Source organism: Oncorhynchus tshawytscha, linkage group LG04 (genome assembly GCF_018296145.1).
Source record: "Oncorhynchus tshawytscha isolate Ot180627B linkage group LG04, Otsh_v2.0, whole genome shotgun sequence".
Lineage (NCBI taxonomy): Eukaryota > Metazoa > Chordata > Actinopteri > Salmoniformes > Salmonidae > Oncorhynchus > Oncorhynchus tshawytscha.
The window spans coordinates 29793446-29817967 of record NC_056432.1 but is presented as its reverse complement, the minus strand read 5'-3'; the positions used below and the strand labels follow the sequence as shown (position 1 = coordinate 29817967).

At 42.7% G+C, this 24522-nt stretch overlaps 2 protein-coding genes across 6 annotated transcripts in view; one reads left to right on the top strand and one right to left on the bottom strand.

The window, feature by feature from the left end:
* LOC112233519 (probable E3 ubiquitin-protein ligase HECTD4) overlaps positions 1 to 15090 on the top strand; it is a 69562-nt gene extending 54472 nt beyond the window's left edge. For 4 of the 5 annotated variants that reach the window (XM_024401207.2, XM_024401205.2, XM_024401206.2 and 1 more), the window contains exons 65-75: positions 2254 to 2377; positions 2729 to 2919; positions 3080 to 3226; positions 7227 to 7346; positions 7439 to 7594; positions 7689 to 7792; positions 8053 to 8274; positions 9649 to 9815; positions 10076 to 10271; positions 11600 to 11822; positions 12615 to 15090. In XM_024401207.2, coding sequence (XP_024256975.1) covers positions 2254 to 2377; positions 2729 to 2919; positions 3080 to 3226; positions 7227 to 7346; positions 7439 to 7594; positions 7689 to 7792; positions 8053 to 8274; positions 9649 to 9815; positions 10076 to 10271; positions 11600 to 11822; positions 12615 to 12751 — 1787 coding nt within the window. In that variant the 3' untranslated portion in view covers positions 12752 to 15090. The remainder of the gene's footprint in view (positions 1 to 2253; positions 2378 to 2728; positions 2920 to 3079; positions 3227 to 7226; positions 7347 to 7438; positions 7595 to 7688; positions 7793 to 8052; positions 8275 to 9648; positions 9816 to 10075; positions 10272 to 11599; positions 11823 to 12614) is intronic. The other variant, XR_002950769.2, reaches the window with a different exon arrangement.
* Positions 15091 to 18547: 3457 nt separating this feature from the next.
* LOC112233516 (L-serine dehydratase/L-threonine deaminase-like) lies at positions 18548 to 22549 on the bottom strand. The gene is given in 7 exon segments (XM_024401202.1): positions 18548 to 19603; positions 19718 to 19842; positions 19964 to 20191; positions 20839 to 21070; positions 21239 to 21278; positions 21637 to 21803; positions 22446 to 22549. Coding segments are annotated over 6 exon segments (984 nt in total). The 5' UTR covers positions 21796 to 21803; positions 22446 to 22549; the 3' UTR covers positions 18548 to 19403.
* Between the last annotated feature and the right edge of the window lie 1973 nt (positions 22550 to 24522).

Sequence of the window (24522 nt, the reverse complement as noted above, 5' to 3'; positions counted from 1 at the left end):
AGAATTTTGTGTCAATTACACACGTATAAGAACTGTATCAACATACTTTAGTCATATTTTATTATCATTTAAAACATTTTTTTAACTTGTACATAAGGCATATGTTTTGTCCATTTGCAATATGATTTCATAGGAAGTCAAAAGTCACTTTTTCTTTGGCCAAATGCCATAAGAAATTTGACGTGCTCAAAAATCCTGCAGAAATGCAAAATTGACTGGCCCGATGAACTCGGGATGGCCGGGCAGTGATAGTTGCTCCTTTCCGTCACTCGTTGTGTTGACTTCATGTCCATTTGGTAATGTTTTTTTCACTGTTGAATCATATTGCAAGTGCACGTGCATTTGCAATATGTTTCAATGGGCATGTACCATCACGTATTTGTCATGCTCAAAAATCCTGCAGAAATGCAAAATTGACTGGCCTGATGAACTCGGGATGGCTGGGCAGTGATTCTGGTTCCTCTCTATCGCTCGTTAGGGTTGATTTCAGAATGTCACTTTGGTGATGGTACCTCACTGTTTAAACATATTGCAAATGGACAAGAGTCACCAGCAAGTCACCGTCCATCAGTCAATTAGATGTCATTCTGACACCAAACTGATACCAATTGACACCAAACCCTCTTTTTCCAACTCATTTAGAAGCCAACTATTACATATTTCAGAGCAGGCCCATAATTCACAGCGCCTTCAGTTTAAAACATAATAAAAAGGTAAAACACATAGTTACGTTCTAGCTGCGGGTCCAGTTCGGACATTATGTGTAGGCCTATGTGAGGCGACCCCAAATCCCGAGTTTCGGCTCGATAGGTCATTCGGTGCCCGAGAAAGACCCTAATTGGTGAAAATCCACTGAAAAGTCACTATTTTCCATGCCTTGCTACGGGGTCCTTGAATGAGCTATCGGACAGAAACATTGGGGTCCGTCTCTATGGGCTGAGCCGGTTTCAATGCACCTAGTCTTGCGTCTCTGAGACTTTTCTAAATGTCGTCATTTTCGTAATGGTCAAAATGAATTGAAGTCATTGCAAATGTACGAGGCTGTTTCTCGGTCCGAGAACCTTCTAGAACCACCTAACTCACCACGCACTATCGACCTGAGGTCAAGAACAGGTTTCTAAAGTTTCAGAACTCTAGGACTGACCGTTCTTTTTTAACTCGAACTAAGGTAACTATTGCAGGCACTGTCTGTCTCTACGCACCCCAATAGGTCCCTCCTGCTAAGCTGTGTGTGTGTGTGTGTGATTTAGTTTTTCTTAAAAATTTTATGGGAGTCATGACTGATTTACAGTTCATTGTTGCCTAATCACACACATGAAGCTTTGAAAAGGTCTGACCATTTTAACCCTTCAAAACAGCCACTATGACACCATTTAAGGCACTTCCGGTTGGCACAGGAAGCTATAAATAAACTCATATTCTGATTGGGGTATGCCTTTACAGAATCCTGAGTTAAGTCTTTCCGTTAAGAACTGAGTTATTTATGGAGGGTTTAGTGAGTGTGTGTTATTTCAGAAAATCACAGAAATCTCGCAGAGCTCCACAGCACACTTTAAAAAGATTTGTATGAACACCCTGCAACTGGATCTGTAACTGTTTAAAAAATATATATATATATTTTTGAACATCACCAATTTGACATTGTACGATTTCTTTTAAACGACGATAGATAAATGTCTGGATCTTGTTTTATTGACACCGTAGGTTCCTTTACTTTGACGTGAAGTGGAAAAATTATTGCTCTATTTTCATTTTGAACCTTTAATCCCAGAAAAATGGCCATAACTCAAAAACCGTTGAGGCCTAGATGCCATCTTGTTCGGGGCCAACTTCCCATTATGCCAAACCTACACTCACCAAGTTTCGTCTTCGAAGTCTTTTCAGTTTTGGAGATAAGGCCACGTCGTGATTCGTTATGTTTTGTACATTTGCCCCCTTGTGGGATTTATTGGGACAGCGGAAAAATGACCAAAATTGGATTATTTTATAAAACGGAAACCGAATGTCCGAGAGTTCGTTTGATGACTTCCCGGTAGATGACTTCCCGACGCCGTCCGCGAATTTTACAAACGTTTTCGGACGTCTGGTAAGGGACCGTACATTTGCAATATGGACTTTCTCACTAACCATATGGCGAATGTCAAAATGTTCCCTTAAGGTATGTTAAGATTTCCCTCAAGTTATAATATAGATGTGCAAATTCATGTATTTATATATTTCTTATCTCCTCCCTCGCCCCTCTCTCTGACATAGTCCCAGAGGAGAAGTACCTGACTCTGGAGGGATTCCATAAGTTTGCTGTGGACCGGGCCAAGCAGGACATCCGTAGCGTGTGGAGGGCCATTCTGGCCTGCGGTTACGACCTCCACTTTGAAAGGTGAGCTTGGTGACACACCCCCTTCTAGCCCCTGCAGTCAGCCTATGGTAGATCACCCCCCCCCCCAAGTCCCTGCAGGCAGCCTGGGGATGGTAGGTCACATTCCTAGCTGAGTGGGGAATGGAATGACTGGAGCAGGTTGTACACATTCAGAGCATTGAACACACTGTGACTGTTACGTCAACACATCACATGTTTACACGATGTACACTAAGAAAATATTTATCTGCATCACACTACTACGCTGTATAGTGCGTAATCAGAGAAAGTCAGCTGGGGTAAGATTAAGACATATGTATGAAGAGGGTCTTTTCATATCTAGTGGCTGTTCCCCTTCTCCTCTGTTTTCAGGTGTACCTGTATAGACACGCGTCACGCCCAGAAGGCCTGTAGGAGGTGGAGTCTGGAGATGGACGTAGCGTTGGTTCAGTACATCAACAGGCTGTGTGGTCACCTGGCCATCACACCTGCCAGGCTGCACCCCCACGAGGCCTACCTGGACCCCAGTGACATCGCTGATCCACGCGTGGCCTGTCTCCTCAGTATGTGACCTACTCACTGACAGACCGCGTCATCAGTTTACATGTTTGTATGGTATCGAATGTCAGTGAACGAGATTGTGAGTGTGTGTGTTTACATGGTTAGTGGGTGGGTATGTGTGTTGCTGTGTTCACATTTCCCTTCTCTCTGATGTGTGTGTAGATGTGCCTGTGGAGAGCTTGCGTCTACGCTTTGCTCTACTGCAGTCTCTCAACAACACCCTGGAGAGTTTCTTCCTGCCCCTGGTGGAGCTGAGACAAACACACACCTACCAGAACAGCATCGCAGCACTGCTCTGTGGGGCCAAAGGTGACACACACACACACATAACAATAACTTCTCAGCACAGCTTTGTCAGGTCAAAGGCACACAGTGTGCTGTATGTGGGTCATTAAGGACTGGTTTTGTATCAGGGCATTGACCTGTTGATAAATCTTTAAAACGTTTTACATTGTGACTGCCTCTGGGGGTCTAGGGGGGGCATATGAACTAGAGGTCTTCATGGGTCCAAAAAGTTCCAAATTGGATCCGTAGCTTTCCCACCATGCCCATAAATAAATAAATAAAGTTAAATGGAGAGCTGTTCCAAATGGACCTGAGGACAGTCCGACATGTTCCGAAAAGGACCACAGAAAACAGACCCGTGCTTGTTCGGCTCTGAGAGTAGAAAAAGTGTGAGAAAGAAACCTCCAACTGGGTGCTGCCAGCGCCATCAATAAAAAAAAACAGTAATGGCCAAAATATCCACAGTTAATTGTCTTTAAAAAATACTTGTTTCGATGTGTACCATATTAAAAACTTCAGTCTAATTGTTTTTTTTGTTTTTTTCCCTAAAACAATAATTGTTCACCTGTCAAAGATCTGACCACTAAATGCATCAGGGCATTGCATGCATTATAAGTGTCGACTATATGGTATTCATATTAAAAAAAAAATATATATATATATATAAACCCTCTAGTGTCTAAGCCGGGGGAGGGGGGTCTAAGCGAACATGGAATTGTTTTAAGATGGTCATACCAAGGATTATTTTGCTATTTAATTTAGAATTTTAAGACTTACTAAGGTCTAAAAAAATATATATATTTAAAAAAATTATTGGATGAAACATTGAATTTGGCATTACTGCTATTAGCTAACATAAACACATTGAATAACAGATTAACTACAACAGATAGTCCCCCCCAAAATCTAAAGGAAGTTTGTTCTGAAGTGTCTGCCATATATCTAAGAGAAATATCCCCATATTTTAGGCTCTAAACTATCTCCATATATACTTCCATAATTACTTTAAACTGGTACTGGGGACCTTCAGACGAGTCTTGTGAGGCTTGTGGGCGTCCTAGAGAATACAATTGTGTTTGAGAGTCTAGTTTTTCAATCCAAACTTTCAATAGTCCAAACTGTTTAGACGCTACATGTGATTTTGTGAGAAGACCGATTTTCGTAGATGTCTCAAGGTCTGAAAAACACCGCTCTACAGTTGCTCTGCCACCTTTCACCGCAGATGCGGAAGGTCGATATCGGTGGATGCGGTTTATTGAGACGCAGGCCCATGCAAAAAATAACATATCTCTAGCTTAAACAGACAGATTTTGATGGGTATTTTTTATGTTAGTTAGATTTTCGCAGGGGCTAAGGGTTAAGGGAGACATGCTTACGCATAGCCCTAGAGCGACTGAAATACAGATGGAGATATGCCAGCGCTATGTTCCCGACATCGACAGATTTCTTTATACTTTTCAGATATGCTACTACTGCTGTACATACAGTGCCTTCCGAAACTATTTAGACCCCTTGAGTTTTTCCACATTTTGTTACGTTACAGACTTACTCTAAAATGGAATAAATTCAAATTAAAATCCTTGTTAATCTACACACAATAACCCATAATGACAAAGCAAAAACAGGTTTCAATTATTTTTTGCAATTGTATGCAAAAAAAATACAAAAAATTAAATACCTTATTTACATAAGTATTCAGACCCTTTGCAATGAGACTCGGAATTGAGCTCAGGTGCATCCTGTTTCCATTGATCATCCTTGATGTTTCTACAACTTGGAGTCCACCTGTGGTTGTTTCAATTGATTTGACATGATTCGGAAAGGCACACAACTGTCTATATAAGGTCTCACAGTTGACAGTGCATTGTCCGTAGAATTGTCCGTAGAACTCAGAGACAGGATTGTGTCGAGGCACAGATCTGGGGAAGGGTACCAAAACCTTTCTGCAGCATTGAAGGTCCCCAAGAACACAGTGGCATCCATCATTCTTAAATAGAAGAAGTTTAGAACTACAAAGACTCTTCCTGAAGCTGGCCGCCTGGCCAAACTGAGCAATTGAGGGAGAAGGACCTTGTTGAGAGAGGTGACCAAGAACCCGATAGTCACTCTGGCAGAGCTCTAGCGTTCCTCTGATGGGAGAACCTTCCAGAAGGACAACAATCTCTGCAGCACTCCGCCAATCAAGCCTTTATGGTAGAGTACTCCAGACGGAAGCCACTCTTCAGTAAAAGGCACATGAAAGCCCGCTTTTGTTTGCCAAAAGGTACCTAAAGACTCTGACCATGAAGCATGGTGGTGGCAGCATTATGCTGTGGGGATGTTTTTCAGCGGCTGGGACTGGGAGAGTAGTCGGGATCGAGGAAAAGATGAACGAAGCAAAGTACAGAGATTCTTAATGAAAACCGCTCAGGGCCTCAGACTGGGGTGAAGTTTCACCTTCAACAGGACAACAACCCTAAGCTCACAGCCAACACGAGCCAGGAGTGGTTTTGGGACAGGTGTGCCAAGCGTGTAGTGTCATACATAACCAAGAAGACTTGAGGCTGTAATCGCTGCTAAAGGTGCTTCAACAGTAAAAGGTCTGAATACTTATGTTAGTGTAATATTGTAGTAAATTAGCAAATATTTCTAAAAACCTGTTTTTGCTTTGTCATTATGGGGTATTCTGTGTAGATTGATGAGGGGGAAAAAATATTTAGTAAATTTTAGAACAAGGCTATAACCTAACAAAATGTGGAAAACGTCAAGGGGTCCAAAGAGCATTATCTTGTTAGATTAAAGGAAACTGTCAGAGTCAGTTGGAGTGCTGTTGCGCACGCATTGCCTTCACAGGCCTGCAGTAGCTAAGGCTAATGATAGCCATAGCACACCAAACCTTCACCAAGTGTCTTAACTATATATAATACGAACAGGTTATTTTATTGTGGCATTCAATTAAGTTTTAGCATCTTTTGGTTTTTCCTTTTCATGGTTTGAATCTGAGTAGCATAGTGGGCCTACTGGTAATTATATTATATTGCGGCAAACACATTACAACTGGAACTTAATTTGGCCAACAAATGCCTCAACAGAATAAAACCTTCAAAAAAGTTATAACAGGCTAAGCCTATATTGCGGCTATAACCAACAACGGCGATTGCTTACTGTAGGCCTACCTAACAAATGACAGCAATAGGCTACTACTACTTATTTTACAACTAGCCTGCTTTTAACCTTAAACTAAATACAAAGCACAAAATTAAAAAGACAGAACATGATTTAGCCAACGAAAATGTCTCAGCAAAATGAAACAAAACACTTTTTGCGTAGGCTATTTAGAGAACTGGTTTAGATTATTAAATAGGCCTATAATAATGATTTACAATGATGATGATAGTAATGACTAAACATTTGACAATAAATAAGAAAATAAATAAAAGGTAGAAAATTGCATCAAACCTGAATTGCGAGTTGTGCACAGTCCATTTGGCCGCACCAATATTCTTCTCATCTTTGTCCACTACAATATTAAAATGTCCCCGAGGACATTCCCCTTGTCGGTTTCTTTTCACTCTACTCTTTCTTCTCTAACTTTTGGTTTTACATCAATGAAAAAGCACTTGGCAATCAACAGTAGCCTAGGCCAAGGCCCCTTTTAGTCTTCTTTCTATCCCCCCCAGCAGTAGGCACACGTGAGGTGAGCATCTGGAAGCAGTTTCAGCTGGGCATAAGCTATATGTTTTATTGAATTACAATTGACTGACACTGATAATAAGGCAGTTCTCATCACACAAACACTAAATTAACAGTACAGGGCCAATTGGGTCCAGTTGTTAAATCAATTTGATTTGCACATACCCGAGGCTCATGGTAATTATATCAGACCAAATACGAGACAAAATTCGGAATTTATGACCCAGACCTGCTCTGGTCCTGGGTCGGATCTCGGAATTTCGTGTTTGTTTAAACCTTGAATATCTAATATGAACTGGATTAAAGCTTGCTTACCTTCCACCCATTCTACCTCCACCCTATCTCTATGCAGGATTGGTGTTCTATGATACCAAAGTGATTGTGATGAACCAGGTGCTGAACGCCACAGTACAGCGGACTGCAGACCACGCTGCCCCCGAGATCACACTGGACCCCCTGGAGATTGTAGGAGGTGAGCTCATAGTGCAAGCCCAGAGTCCTGTTTTACGTTCATTCACGTTATGCCCTCTACTTTGAGTGTTGATGGTGTGTGTGCTTCTCCAGGAGAGATCCCTTCATCAGAGAACACCTACTTCTGCCAGGCGGCACGCCAGCTGGCCTGTGTGCCCTCGTCCCAGCTGTGTGTGAAGCTGGCCAGCGGAGGAGACCCCACCTATGCCTTCAACATCCGCTTCACTGGAGAGGAGGTCCACGGCACCAGTTAGTATTAACCTTCTTCCCCTAACTTTGTCCGCTTGGATCAGACTGCAGGTGAAACATTGTCTGTTGATCCCTGACCTCTGTGTCTCCCCAGGCGGCTCTTTCCGTCATTTCCTGTGGCAAGTGTGTAAGGAACTCCAGAGCTCTGCCCTCTCCCTGCTGCTCCCCTGTCCCAGTGTAGCAGCCAACCGCAACAAGGTACTGTAGTGACACGCCAATCTGCCTTCTCCCTCAGTATGCCCTGGTTGCAGCACCATTTTAACACCAGGGAGAAAATAATGTCCAAATAGTTTGTGTACATTTGTATTAATCCTGCTCCCCACAGTATATACTAGGAGTATGAACCATGTCTAGATTGCAAACCAGTTGAGCACTGCATGGGTAATGATCACAGCTTTACTGATAGGCTAGGAGGGTCTAACTTGATTGTGGTGCTTTTGTGCCGATTTGTTCCAAAGGGGAAGTATATTCTGACGCCCTGTCCGATCAGCTATGCGGAGGAGCAGCTGCTGCACTTCTTTGGCCAGCTGTTGGGCATCGCCATCCGAGCAGACGTGCCCCTGCCTCTGGACCTGCTGGGCTCCTTCTGGAAGGGCCTGGTGGGTGAGCCCCTGGACCCAGAGCAGGACCTGCAGGAGGCCGATCTGCTCACATACAACTACGTCAAGAAGATTGAGAGTGTAAGAGACAGTCGTCATATAGACAGTCATATGGGCAGTGACATTGATGCGTGTAATGTAGTGACTCCTCTTTCTGGAAAAAGGGTGGGTGATTTTGAAAGCTCTGACCAGAAACAAATCAAATTTATTTATATAGCCCTTCATACATCAGCTGATATCTCAAAGTGCTGTACAGAAACCCAGCCTAAAACCCCAAACAGCAAGCAATGCAGGTGTAGAAGCACGTTGGCTAGGAAAGGCCAAAACCTAGGAAGAAACCTAGGGAGGAACCAGGCTATGAGGGGTGGCCAGTCCTCTTCTGGCTGTGCCAGGTGGAGATTATAACAGAACATGGCCAATATGTTCAAATGTTCATAAATGACCAGCATGGTCAAATAATAGGTCTGGGACAGGTAGCACATCCGGTGAACTGGTCAGGATTCCATAGCTGCAGGCAGAACAGTTGAAACTGGAGCAGCAGCACGGCCAGGTGGACTGGGGACAGCAAGGAGTCATCATGCCAGGTAGTCCTGAGGCATGGTCCTAGGGCTCAGGTCCTCCGAGAGAGAGGAAGAGAGAATTAGAGAGAGCATACTTAAATTCACACAGGACACCGGATAAGACAGGAGAAGTACTCCAGTTATAACAAACTGACCCTAGCCCCCCGACACATAAACTACTGCAGCATAAATACTGGAGGCTGAGACAGGAGGGGTCAGGAGACACTGTGGCCCTATCCGATGATACCCCCGGACAGGGCCAAACAGGAAGGATATAACCCCACCCACTTTGCCAAAGCATAGCCCCCACACCACTAGAGGGATATCTTCAACCACCAACTTACCATCCTGAGACAAGGCCGAGTATAGTCCACAAAGATCTCCGCCACGGAACAACCCAAGGGGGGGCGCCAACCCAGACAGGAAGATCACATCAGTGACTCTACCCACTCAAGTGACTCACCCCTCCTAGGAATGGCATGAAAGAGCACCAGTAAGCCAGTGACTGCAATAGGGTTAGAGTCAGAGAATCCCAGTGGAAAGAGGGGAACCGGCCAGGCAGAGACCGCAAGGGCGGTTCGTTGCGCCAGAGCATTTCCGTTCACCTTAACACTCCTGGGCCAGACGACACTCAATTATTTGACCCACTGAAGAGATTAGTCTTCATCTAATCATCTAAATAACTAATCAGAACTGGTGAAGCAGGTTTTCCATGGTTCAGCAAGTAGCTAGCCTATTGACCAATCCCTTTCTACTGTAACTCTATACTGTCCCTACGGTCACTGCTTTCTATAGTTCACATCCAGACTGTAGTTTCTCCATTCCACTGTCCCCTCTTGTCCCCAAGGTCAGTGTTCCATTGACCTCTACACAACCCTTGCCCTCTGCCCCCCAGGTGAGTGAGGAGGATGATCTGGAGGCCCTGTGTGCAGAGATCTCGTCCCAGCACCACTCAGGAGAAAGCCCCGACTCCCCCAGCCGGCCCTGCTGCACCTTCACCTACATCACCATGACCGGAGAGGAGGTGGAGCTGTGCCAAGGGGGACACAACCTCAGTGTCAGGTACAGGGACATTCTGCCTCTATGGCCAGGCGATTTGTTCAGTTCACATGGGTTTCTGTTGATGTACTATGATTCCCTTTACCCATCAGTTCTTCTCTAAAAATAATTTGGCTCATGTAGTCTAGAGTACTTTCTGACTTTGACAGAATGTGTTATCTCTGTGTAACCCCTCTATCCATCTAAACTGTGTGTGTGTGTGTGTGTGTGTGTGTGTGTGTGTGTGTGTGTGTGTGTGTGTGTGTGTGTGTGTGTGTGTGTAGCTGGGAGAATAAGGATGTGTATGCGCGAGCAGTGCGGGGCCTGCGTCTGCAGGAGCTTCAGAATGTGGAGTGTATGACAGCGGTGCGAGCGGGCCTGGGCTCCATCATCCCCCTGCAGCTCCTCACCATGCTCAGCCCCCTGGAGGTGGAGCTACGAACCTGTGGCCTGCCCTACATCAACCTGGAGTTCCTCAAGGTAGCTGACGCATACACCTGCCACCTCAAACCTGCTGTACACACCCCCTTCTGAAACCCTAGGACGCTCCAATCAACACTCCACTGCCCTCATCCTTATCCACCAGTAAGAAGTAATAGTCACAGCCAGGGCTCTAAAGTGCAACCAATTTGGTTGCGTATGTGACAAAATATTTTGCTGTGCGACCTGTAGTTTTATTTTGGGACGCCAGTGCGACTTACAGAAAGTCCCCCAAAAATTCAATGCGTAACTATTTTTGGCCGCAACACTCTTCTCTAAACTGCTAAAAAAAGACAGGCTGCCTCCCATGGCTGCTTGCTTCCAGTTCCCGGGCCACACACCTGAGCCCCGCCCCATGGCAGTCAAGCAGCCAGCACAGTTACTCCTTACTGTTTGTTTTCTCAACATGTTGTCAATTCATGCAATCAATATATTTTTCCAAAACAAGAATGATGCTGCTTTCCAAGTTGCTTCTAAATATGAATCTACATGTTTTCTCTATCTCTGTTAGTTGGCATGTGCCTAAAATTATACTAATCACAAATGCTTATTGCTAACTAGCTTTTGGCTAACTAAATGCCATTTAGATAAATGTACTAGCTAGTGCAAAGCAAATGTTAGCTCTAATACAGGTTGCTACCGGTGGTGGTGTAGATCAGTGTGTTTGTGCAACGGCATGTTCTGAATCTGATAGATTATTCTAAAATGTTTGTCTAAATGCAAAATCTATTCAAATGTGTTTAGAGCCCCCTGGAAACGCTGACCAACACTTTGGTTCCTACCCTCCTATCTGGCTTTTTCATTTGTTGTCATGCCAAACAACACCAACCATAGAATTAGAATAAGCATTCTATTTCTATGATTTCAACAGTTCACCCAAGTGTTTTGCTCTATATCGCAAATCAAATCGCAAGATTTGGTTAAAAAAAAATCAGTTTTTTTTCCCCCCCAATATCGTGCAGCGCTGGTAACTTTTACAAGTATATGCAAACTTTTGGTGGCACAGAAAGAAAGGAAAATTTGATATTTTCCTCAGGAGATGTGCTTTAAAAGTAAGCAGGATTCATATAGGCCCAATGTCGGCTATATCTCAATCAATTTAAAAAAAAAGACTTTTCTGGTGCTCCTACATTTTGTGGTGCTCCTAACTTCTCTAAGTTAGGAGCACCAGTGCTACAATTATTTGTATTTTTTTACCCTGGTCTCGGTATAGAGTAATGCGAAGAAATCACTATATTTTTGGATGGCAGTAATAGTGAATATCTTTACCTAGGAGAGTCTCATCATTGGCCCTTTTGCCTGAACCCCTGTTATCTCTCCCTCCGTAGGCCCACACCATGTACCAGGTGGGTCTGATGGAGACAGACCAGCACATTGAGTTCTTCTGGATGGCCCTGGAGATGTTCACCCAGGAGGAGCTCTGCAAGTTCATAAAGTTTGCCTGCAACCAGGAGCGCATCCCCTTTACCTGCCCCTGCAAGGACGGGGGCCCGGACACCGCCCACGTACCCCCCTACCCCATGAAGATCGCCCCTTCGGACGGGGCAGCAGGTAAGTGCTGGGAAAAGTCTGTGTATGGTGTGTACAAGTCGGTCACTCGTGTTGCTATCTGATTTGTTGTCTTCAAACCTTGGAATTATTGAACATTTTGTTTGCTATTTTTTACCCATCCTGGATTTATTATGTCTGGAAATTAGTAGGGGTTGTTCTATGGGGTGAAGATACAGAGCGGTTTTCTTAAAACGAATTACCTCACAACTCTGCTTTGTGTATTAGGCCTACTGTATAGACTTCAAGTAAGGGAACTGTTTATCGGCTTGTAGTTTATCAGGCTCCAATGAAGATTTTTGGAACTGCTCAAAGTACTTTTTACCCCACATTTTGGACACGACTCCCAAAAACATTTTACACTAAGTCAGACTCCAATCACAGCAGTATGAACTGCACATTTAGATTAGAGCACATGTAGCTCCTGGGTTAGGGGCGGGTTTGTCCGGGGTAGGCTGTCATTGTAAATAAGAATTTTTTCTTAACTGACTTGCTTAGTTAAGTAAAGGTTGAATAAAAAATGAATGATTAGAGGTATGGGCCATTATTGACATGGAGAACATGGGATTGATTGAAAATAACTTTCTAGACTACATAATACTCTCTGCAGATTAATTTGAACATGGTAGAAGTGCACTTGATGTTACATTTGTTAAAGGTTATATTATACATGTGACATTTCCACCTGCAAAATCCATGAAGAAATACAATTTAGGCCTAAAATATTACATGTAGTTTAATGTTTAAGCTGCTTTTTCTTCCTACAGTATGTTTACCTATTTGTGTGGTTTCCAGGTTCACCAGACTCTCGCTACATCCGGGTGGAGACCTGTATGTTTATGGTGAAGCTGCCCCAGTACAGCTCCCTGGATGTGATGCTGGAGAAGCTGCGCTACTCCATCCACTACCGTGAGGACCCTCTCAGCGGCTAAAGGGACCTGATGGATGGAGTACACCACCTCCATATAAATGCAGCTTCAACACCAACCCTACTATTTCTTACCCATACAGCCCCACCCTTTCATCACCCCATCCCCCGCCCACCTTTACCTCCGCCCTCTCCTGGACCTTCAGCTGGGACTACCCACAGAACAGAAGGCCAGCCTGCTTTACCAAGAACACACTGAAGCTTTTCCTTTCTCGGCTTGTTTTATGTTTGGCTTTGTACCAGCGCTTAATTTCAATAACATTGTAATCAGGTTGAGCCTTTCAGGAGTGTGTTTTGACTCATGTTTTCAGACCTGATGTAGGGGAGTTCAGCCCCACTTGCCTTGACACTGATGTTGGTGTCTCTTCTGGTTGCACTGAGTTTTGGAGTGACATTGAGGTAACTCTTTGAATACTACACCGAGTGGGAGGGAGCTGTGATGGGGCACATACCATTATTGTTTATTGGGGAAGTTAATCTCTTCCACCTTATTTCCCCTCACTTTTCTTTATTCTTCCTATCCTCCTTCTCTTTCAGAGGTCCTTACAGTTCCCCTCCCACTCACTACCAGAGGGGACTATCTTTCTAAGGCATGCCTTTACCACAAGCAGCACTTCCTCAAAAAGGGGAGAGGGAGGCTCTGTGTGAAAAGGGAACCCCAAATATTCCTCTGGAAGCAAGAGTTGAGTATTGTTTGATGTTAGAGTTCATTTTAGATATTAAGTGGACTACTATGATGCTGCCTATTTATTACCAGTTCAGCTCTCTGCATTCAAAACCTTGACAAGCGCTGTATAGGACATTATATAGTTACTGCCTGTAAAGTTGGACTGCTAAAGGACAAAACTAGCTATCTGCCTATATTATACAGTGAATATATTTTATTCAAATCTATTAAGAGGGTATATAAGTCATGTAAAAAGTCATTTTAATCTATTAAGTTGCAGTTTTGAGTTTAAGGTATCCTAGTAGCTGTGGCAGAAGGGTAAGGTCACGTACACTGAAGCTGGACTACCAGACTAAAGCTCTACCTGGTTGCCAGATCTGGCCTTCTGTGTTTCCAGATCTCCTATACTTGCATTTCAGGTTGTGAAACCTGTGTTTCTTTGTGAAATGAGAGAGAGATGTTCTCCTGAGCTGCTTGTGTGCTACTGCTACTGAATGTGGGCTGACTCCCCTTGCCCAACACACAATACACACACCAGGGGGTCGAATTCACTTTCATTTAGCCTTTTTATAGATTTCCTGTGATGAATGAGCAGGATTTCTGTTTGTTTTTTTGTTTTATTTTACCCATAACCAAAATGTTTAGCTGTGTAAAGAAAAAATGTAAATATACTTCTACGTTATATTTGATGGCAGTTTTTTAAAATTGTTGCATCACTTCACCAATTATTATTTATTTTTTTTCTGCACTATTCTTCCAGGGAAAAAATATTATTTAAAAATGAGCTAACTAGGATATTCTTTATTGGATATCCAGTTTGTTGGTTTTTAATTTTTTTACCAATTTTGAAATTACCAGTAATATATCACCTTAATGTCTTGCAGGGCCGGATTACCGAACGGGCACGCAGGGCAACCCCCCCTCCAAAAAATAGCATATGATAGCAAAATGTGTAGAATTGCAGGAAATTAGCTTTAAAATGGGAAAATCTTATCTTAGCCCCTTGGCAAAACGTGTAGAATTGCAGGAAATTCGCTTTAACACTGCAAAAAAAATCTTAGCCTCATGAAAAAATGTGTAGAATATCATTATAAAACTGCACATTTTTCTCTGCACCATGGCTTACTGTGTTGAAATGCATTATGTTTTTGGGGATGTCGGTTCCCCCGGGGCCCCAAATGCAGTTGTCCGGCCCTGATGTCTTGTAACTCAGATGGATTCTATCACTCATTCTCTTCTACTCCATGGTGAAACATGTTTTCTTGTGTGAGTAAAACAGCCGTTTGACTTGGACAGGACCTGAAGAACACAACGACAGTTACCGCAAAATATTTGAGATGGATGTTTGGATTGCTTGCCAATTTAGTTTTGGTTTTGTTCTTTTAAAGGGTAAATTGCTGCTAACAAGGACGCTCCTTCTATTCCGACCTCTTTTGGAGGAGTAGAACAGACCATTACAAAGGACATTCATACGAAGAGGTGTTGAGATAAGAAAATGTGTTCTGTACATTTACTTGATATTTATTACAATTATTTATGGTTGCATTAAATTAACTTTTACTGTCTTACCTCTGCACATCAAACATAACACAGATCTTTAAAATGGACTATACAGGGGTAAAGGATAAGATGGAGTTTGAGATTTCTGTGTCACAATAAAACATGTCTTGATGTAAGCATGTTTTGTTGACTTATTGCTCTTGTCAGGACACACACACGAAAATTTAAACAAACAAAAGACAGGCGCTGGACGACAACCCACATGGAAAGAGAACATCCTGGCAAGAGGCAAAAGCCCTCGCGCTGAAAAAGTTGAAGTGGAGAGCCATGGTGGATGCCCCGACGCTCCCAAGGAGGTCAAAAGGTTTGTCAGTATTTGATATATTATAATTTCTTCTATTTGAGTGTTTTTTTCCCCCAGCCACATTCACTGGCATTTAATCACAGTGTAAATCCACTTAATCTGACAGTCTTTGCTCAAATGTGTGTTTGCCAAAGAATAGCCTGTCAGATAAATTGTGATGCTTTTCTTCACACATCAACAAAACCTCAAGCATTTACCGAAAGGGTTTTGAAAGATAAAGGATCTGGTTATCTTATGTCCCCACAGACCATTGTGTGAAAGACTGGGTGCTGACCATGACAGATGAAGCTGGCTACTCTGCTTCCTTATTGCCATCCTTCTGCTGTGTGTTTTATCTAAGGGCCCTAGCTAGTCCCAACTCCAACACGTATTACATCACCCAAGCCTGCTAAATAAACCAGACACCTTTTCAGAGCAGCAAGTGCCAGGCCAGTTCCAGCTGGATCTGTGCCTGTCTGACAACTGTCACCCCCCACTCCACCCTTTGGTACGCTACATATTGTGCTCTGTTGCATGCTATATAAAGCCCAGACTGCATGTATCTTGGGCTGCATGTTAGGAATTCTGAGAATGTTTTGTGCCGGGACTCTTAAGGTAGTTTGGGTCATTTGAAAGGGGGAAGGAAACCTGTCATCAAAGGGCCTCTTTCACAGTTGGCTGATCACCTCAAGACCCAGGGCCTGCTGCCTCCTTTTTAACGACCTGCCAGCCAATGAGGAAAGATAACTGGGTCACAGCCCTCTGACCGGCCAATTGGATGAGGGAGGGGGAAAAAGTTTGACTTCCAGCGTATTCCGTCATCTCAGGCAGGGACACATAGGATTAGAGGAACAACAAGGTCCGTACTGACCTGGCCAAAGCACATTCTCACTAAGTGTAACCATCCAGACCCAACTGAACATTTGACATAATTTGTGCATGATACTTATAACTAACTCACTGTATCACAATTCCAGTGGGTCAGAAATTTACATACACTAAGTTGACTTTTTGACTGCCTTGGAAAATTCCAGAAAATTATGTCATGGCTTTAGAAGCTTCTGATAGGCTAATTGACATCATTTGAGTCAATTGGAGGTGTGCCTGTGGATGTATTTCAAGGCTTACCTTCAAACTCAGTGCCTCTTTTCTTGATATCATGGGAAAATCAAAAGAAATCAGCCAAGACCTCAGAAAAAGAATTATAGACCACAAGTCTGGTTCATCATTGGGAGCAATTTACAAACGCCTGAAGGTACCACATTTATCTGTACAAACAATAGTACGCAAGTATAGCACCATGGGACCACACAGCCGTCATACCGCTCAGGAAGGAGATGCATTCTGTCTCCTAGAGATGAACGTACTTTAGTGCGAAAAGTGCAAACCAATCCCAGAACAACAGCAAAGGACCCTCTGAAGATGCTGGAGGAAACGGGTACGGTTCCTATGTCGACGTAACCTGAAAGGCCGCTCAGCATGGAAGAAGCCACTGCTCCAAAACTGCCATAAAAAAGACGGACTACGGTTTGCAACTGTGCATGGGCACAAAGATCATACTTTTTTTTAGAAATGTCCTCTGGTCTGATGAAACAAAAATAAAACTGTTTGGCCATAATGACCATTGTTATGTTTGGATGAAAAAGGGGGACGCTTGCAAGCCGAAGAACACCATCCCAACCGTGGAGCACAGGGGTGGCAGCATCATGTTGTGGGGGTACTTTGCTGCAGGAGGGACTGGTGCACTTCACGAAATAGATGGCATCATGAGGTAGGAAAATGATGTGGATATATTGAAGCAACATCTCAAGACATCAGTCAGGAAGTTAAAGCTTGGTCGCAAATGGGTCTTCCAAATGGACAATGACCCCAAGCATACTTCCAAAGTTGTGGCAAAATGGCTTAAGGACAACAAAGTCAAGGTATTGGAGTGGCCATCACAAAGCCCTGACCTCGATCCTATAGAAAATGTGTGGGCAGAACTGAAAAAGTGTGTGCGAGCAAGGAGGCCTACAAACCTGACTCCGTTACACCAGCTTTGTCAGGAGGAATGGTCCAAAATTCACCCATCTTATTGTGGGAAGCTACCTGAAACGTTTGACCCAAGTTAAACAATTTAAAGGCAATGCTACCAAATACTAATTGAGTGTATGTAAACTTCTGAACCCCCTGGGAATGTGATGGAAGAAATAAAACCTGAAATAAATAATTCTCTCTACTATTATTCTGACATTTCACATTCTTAAAATAAAGTGGTGATCCTAACTGACCTAAGACAGGGAATCTTTTCTAGGATTAAATGTAAGGAATTGTGAATCTGAGTTTAAATGTATTTGGCTAAGGTGTATGTAAACTTCTGACTTCAACTGTAAATTCAATGGGCAGACTACACTATTTCGATACATTTGGCTTATCAAGGGCATCAGGAAAACTCTCCATTCAAGCTGGTCGTTTACAAGGGTTTTATGACCCTGTAAATGTAGGGATCTGTCACGCCCTGACCTGAGATATCTCCGTTTTCTTTATATTTTGGTTAGGTCAGGGTGTGACTAGGGTGGGTACACTAGTATGTCTAGGGTTTTTGTATGTCTAGGGTTTTGTAGGTCTAGGGGGTTTTGTAATTCTATGTTGGCCTGATATGGTTCCCAATCAGAGACAGCTATTTATCGTTGTCTCTGATTGGGGATCATATTTAGGTAGCCATTTTCCCTTTGGTGTTTGTTGGGATCTTGTCTATGTGTAGTTGCCTGTCAGCACTTGTTTGTATAGCTTCACGTTTCGTTAGTTTGTTCAGTGTTCATTCTTTAGATAAATAAGAATGTACGCATACCACACTGCGCCTTGGTCCGATCTTTATAACGAACATGACAGGATCTTAGAGGACACCTGAACCAAGATATATTGATTATCATAACTTTTAAGCTAGACTTGTCAAAATAGTTTTGCAGCGTAACATGCCTTCTACTAGACACTTTTGTTATGTCATACCAGAACTGGTTGTGACCAGATATCACCAAATTTCTCTTTAGAAGACATTGTAATTACACTGTAATTTAATTTCACCTGCCATGGTTATTAGCAAAGTCAATCTGGCATGGTATGGTGTTATTTTGGTATATCAATGATAAACGGTTTAAAAAGACACTTGTCTTCACAGTGGTTGTCATGGATAGGTCGGTGATATGTCATACCTTCAAATTGATCCCCTGGCCTGCAGTGAACCATATGACTGGCCAATTAAATGCATCTAATTATAACAGATTATAAGAAAAGGTGTTCCAGACAGGATATTCAGGAAAAAATAAATATAATTTATTTTTAAATATCACTCATACAGTACAAAAGAGGGAGAAGAAAATACAACCAAAGGTATATTTTGCATGAACATAAAACATTCTAAATACAAACAACAATACAACTCTACTTGGTTAACTTAGCTAAGTTAATCATCTAGGTCAAGGGTATTCAACTCTTAACCTACGAGGTCTGGACTACTGCTGGCTTTCAGTTATACTGGATAATTCATTGCACCCACCTGGTGTCCCAGGTCTAAATCAATCCCTGATTAGAGGGGAATAATCATTTTATAAAAGCAGTTGAACTGGCTTCGAGGTTCAGATTTGAGTTGGAGGGATCGAGGCACAGGAGGCTGCTGAGGGGAGGACGGTTCATAATAATGGATGGAATGGAGTCAATGGAATGTTATCAAGCACATAGAAACCATGTGTTCTATGTGTTTGATACCATTCCATTGATTCCGTTCCAGCCATTACTATGAAACTGTCCTCCCCAATCAAGGTGCCACCAGCTGCCTGTGGATCTAGGTTATTCAATTCAAAGACTACTACTGCCAGAGTAGTAGATTATCTGTATGCCTATCAATACGTATCTACCGTAGCATTAGGCTATTGATGAATCCATAGTCAGTTAATCCTTCAGTCAGTCAGCCCCTTTCAGGAGTTCAAGAGTAGCCCAATACTGCACACAGTCTGGAATGATTTGGCCCCGTGGAGTTCATGACTCCTGTTCGGATGCCCTTATTGGTAGTGCCCAATGGAGTAGGGAAGCTTTAATTGGAAGGATCGGGGTAATAGAGGAATGGAGTGATGGAGAAACGATAAGCAGGACGCAAAGCCGTCTGTCTGTCTAGCTAAATGACATGCCCAGCTGCTTCTTCAGTTTCTGGAGCTGTTTCATGCTGATGTTGTTGCCTCCACACACCACGATCACCACAGGTCCCAGGTCCCACGCCAGCTTGCCCTCCTTCTGCAGTCTGGGGATGATGTCACAGTACACAGCTGCCAGGGCAGCGCCACACGCAGGCTCCACCAGGACCTTCTCATCGTCTGGAGGAGGAGGGAGAAAGAGGAATTTTGTGTCAGAGAGGCTTGTGGGCATGTCTAGGTATAGTAATCATATGACCCTCTACACAGCTGTAGCCTACGTTATGTTATACTCACCAACAAAGCGCTCGACAGCTTTGACAGCCTCCTGGTCTGTGACCAGCTCGGAGTAAACTGTGTGTTCACCAGCAAGTTTCAGGGTCTGTGCAGATACTCTTGTCAGGCCCAACGTGGTGGCAATGCTGTGGAGATGAAAATGATATAATTGTTATTGTGCACAGGGATCGCCTTTTTGTGCTAAAATATGACTGTTTGGCTGTAATGTTTCAGTGACTGGTCTCTCAGTGTGAGGGTGACTCTTACCTTGTGATCTCAGGCAGAGTGATCAACTTCCCAGCCTTCATAGCAGCATTGAGACTGTGTGCCCCCACAGTCTCCATGGCTATGACTGGAACATCGTTCCAGCCGGCACGGCGCAGTCCTTCAACAACCCCGTTCATGAGGCCTCCACCGCCAACAGACAACACCATCGCACCAGGCTTCTCCTGCAGCTCGGACTCCAGCTCCTTCACCAGAGACATATGGCCCTCCCTACACACACATTGAAAAGACATTGAAAAAGTGAGTTTTCAGTGTTCATTCACAAAGCACGTCATGATGCATTTGCAAAACAGTCCTTGGAATCTGCTTTGTATACAGCGTTCTATGTTGGTTGGAATGGAACACTATCTTTCAAACTGATCTACGTTGTAAATTGTTCATGAAAAGACATAGGCTGCAGGTTCCACTATAATGCTGCTGATAACAATGAAGTGTATTCAGCTGAGGTGTATAATTAGTGTTTGGCTATGAAATAAACCAGAAATATCTGTCTGCCATAAAGGGTTCAGTAACCTTGTCGGATTAAATGATCTGAAATCCCTCCTCTTGTTAACACCAGCACACAATTGCATGATAAGATATTCTGCCATCCTATCATAGCATAGAGAATGATGTACACGCTTTACTCAGTAAAGCATGCTAACACTCAGGATACAATGCATCAAATGTACATAACAAAATATACCTTGATGCAAAGTTTCATTTGGATTGGAATAGAGTGGAATGTTTCTTAACCCTTATTAGCTTTCCTCATAATTTCATGGAAAACACTCTTACTATGACTAAGATTACACACACAGAGAATAGAGCAACACTGATGTTGTGGAAGTGTATTGAATATGGCATCTGTCACTCACCAGATGAGAGGATCATCAAAGGGAGAGATGAAGATCCATCCAGGGTTGTTGGCCACAAGCTGTTGTCCATATTCAATGCTCTCATTCAGCGTCTTGCCGTGAATCACCACATTGGCGCCCTCGTCCCTCAGCCTCTCCACTGTTGGTTTGGGTGTGACACTGGGCACGACGATGGTGGCAGGTACACCAAGCTTACGGGCAGAGTAGGCAGCAGCCATACCAGCATTTCCTCCTGTGATGGAGCAATGACACCGGCCACTTTAGGAAAATGGATACTATACAGAGAGTGCTTGTCTGAAAGAGCCCATAAGCTTATGGAATTCTGAGAACGTTACGCTTCTTGTATTGTGACAAAACATTTAATGGTGATTTCAAGGCAAGGCTGTGATCAGTTGCTCACCTGAACAGCAGACAAATCTCTCACAGCCTCACTTGGCCCACTGAAAGACAACAATGAGCACATGACATGACTCACAGTTCTGTTCCCCTTTACGAGAAGAAGAACCCCACATTACAAATACTACCTCCCCCCCGCATTGCCATGATAACCTGGTGTTCAGACTTGGACTGACCTCAAACTGGTCTGGACTGGTCCTACTGGGAACATGCTATATATATATACACACAATCCCCCTCACCATCCACATCCCCAACCCACTACTGATTTGCTGCGTACTAGCACAACCTATTATGTAACACCATCCCCCAGTCTTATCACAAGCACACCCTCCCTCCACCCACATCCTTTCCCTCTCCCAACTCATGAGCCGAAGCTGTAGATATGGGTGATTCACTCACTGTCTTGCAAAGGTGTCCAATGCCCCTGATTTTGAAGGATCCTGTGGGCTGGGATGAGTCAAGCTTCAGATAGACAGAGGTGCCTGCCACTTTGGTTAGGGCAAGGCTCTCCCTCAGTGGGGTGGCCACGTGAAGAGCTCTCTCCTGTGGGTTCTTCATTTCTCTAGCTGAGGACAGACAAGTTGAGGAATTAATCTCTGTTCCAAGTGTGAACAATGAATACGTACACACAATTAATTCAATACATTCAATAATTGTATACCTTACTAAAAACAATGGATTAACCCCCCCCATTTTTTTTATATATATAACTGTGGAGGAAGAGCTTAACATCAATAAACTAAATTTGTGCACTTAGTGTTTATTCACAATGATCAGCAGTGGATACAAGCATTAGAGGAAGAGCTCCATATCAGTGAACATCAACCTCATTAAAGGTTGAGTTCAATATCACTATATTAGCACTACAGAGAGAAGATGAACATAAACCTATATACAAGCAAGCAAGGGAGTAGACTGCCAATCTATCTAAGACATAATAGAAACTCAGGGATACTGAAAAACAACTGGTGGTAAATGTGTCTTATAACAACCAGACAGGTGCTTATAATGGCATAATTAATTACATTACTATTTCCTACTACAAATTAATTCTGTGTTATCATAATTTTCTTTCAATGCATTTACAATGTATAAAATCACTGACCCTATAAACAGAAAATATGAATCATTCAAACAAGCACATCTGTTTCAGGCTTTAAGACCAAGAAAATCAAAGCAAAAATCATTTTCAAAACGTTTTACTTTACCTTAATAGACTTCTATTTTAGAGTAAAATGCTAACTTCTCAAAAGTCAAGTACTGTGGGACACTAGACAGTTCCAGTAGAGTTTTCCCTGATGAGAACTAGTAGGTGGATTTATACCTACAGTAGAGGGCTAGGCAGCAGCGACCTCCCTCTGCAACCAATCACCATTGGGCACTCCTCCGCTGTCACAACACCCCGAATTCCTTTAGACTAGACAGGTGGGGATGTAAGACCTTATGCCACCGAATAAGGAATTTTACCCCCTTTTCCTCTAATAAGTAGGCCTAAGTATAAGACAAAATAATATATTGTATATTTCTGTCAAATGTATTGATTTAAGATACCAAGGTGATGTGGTCAATTTCATTAACTAAAATTGACCACCTTGACCTCAAAATGACAGCAAAATAGGGTTTTATTATAATGAAACAGACATATCTTTGGACATTAATTTATTTCGTAACTGTCCTGTATATTAAGATACATTATATTTAGAGTTGCTGGGCCTATAGGAACTGTATCATAACTCTTAAATGGGCACCTGAACTTACATCATGCCAGGCCTACAGTATGTAATAGATCAAACAGATACAAAATTGCTAATGCTGAAATTATGATGCTCAGAATTTGCATAATGGAAACAACGTTATCCTCGACTTATTTCCACTCCCTATATTAGGAAAGCTTTTATTCACAAATGCACGGTTGTGTCTCTTGCTTTTATGTCCCTTGCTTTAGTTTTATTGACATTTTACGCACGTTATTGACTACTCCACTAATAATTTAATCATGGGATCAAAATGTTACATGCAGACAATTTGTACACTGTGTCCTTTGCTCTGGCTTGTTGCAGGGGTCCACACCATCGGCATTGCCAAAAGAGTCACAACTATTTTGACTCTGCACCGCACTACCAAAAGCGGCGGGTTCGACTGTGACATATCCACGAGTGGAATCTGCTCAGCGGCAGCAAATGTCATGTTGACAACTCAAACCTGCCTGATCCGACGCTAAACCGGATCAGGCAGGTTTAAATCGTCGTCAACATGACTTTTGCTCCCGCAAGGATATGCATTATAACAAGTATATTCACAGACATTTTTGATGACAATAAATGAATAAATGATCCGTATGAACCGTAATATCGCTGTCTGGATGGACAACTCACAGTAAAATAGCCCATTGCAAAATATCAAAGTTATATAGACTATATATCATGCTCTTAAGAAATGCATTGCTGGACACTATTGAACTACGTTCAAACACATAGCACCAACATATTTTTGACCAAGCATTATCTTTAAAGTTATGCATGGACATCTAAATACAAACATTGAAATATAGTTATTCTATCAAATAACATCTGAAAAGTGTCCTAATGGTGAAATTACAGCCCTTCTACGCTAGGCTATTCAACGATTACGCACATTATTGTAGTCTTCTACAAAGCCTTTACTGTCTCAGCATAACATGTACGAGTCTCTGTCGATGAACTAGAAGAAGAAAAAAACATGTTGTTGGAAACGTGATCAATGTCTAAAATCCCAACTCGTTGTGTGCAGTTCGAACTAAGTAAACGCCACACACTTCACGTGCTTCTGGAGAGGTTCATGGTCAGAGGGCAAAATATAAACCACCACTGTCAATGATGGGCATTCTGTCAAATACTGTCCCCATGGTGAGGACATTAATAAAACAATAGGACTGTGTAAAAGTTGCTGACTGATTGTATATTATAGGCTACACTTGTAATGACACCAATAGACCTAAAACAAAACTCGATCTACAATGTATCTGTATCTCTTTGTGATCTCTCTATGATTGTGTAGTGCGCGCAATACCCAACGGTGTCACGCATCATATAGGCTATCGGTTTCAATATAGGAAAGTCTAGAAGCATACAGATCGCAAACTGTTTCATTAACAATTCATGAAAATAAATGTTCAATCTGATTTTTGTCTACTTTAAAATTATTATGTGTAATGTATGACTGCACATGTGCAGCCTAAATGTCTGAACTCAGTGAGCTGAGTAGCCTAGACATCTGAACGTTGTGAACTAAACTGGTCAGAGTCAT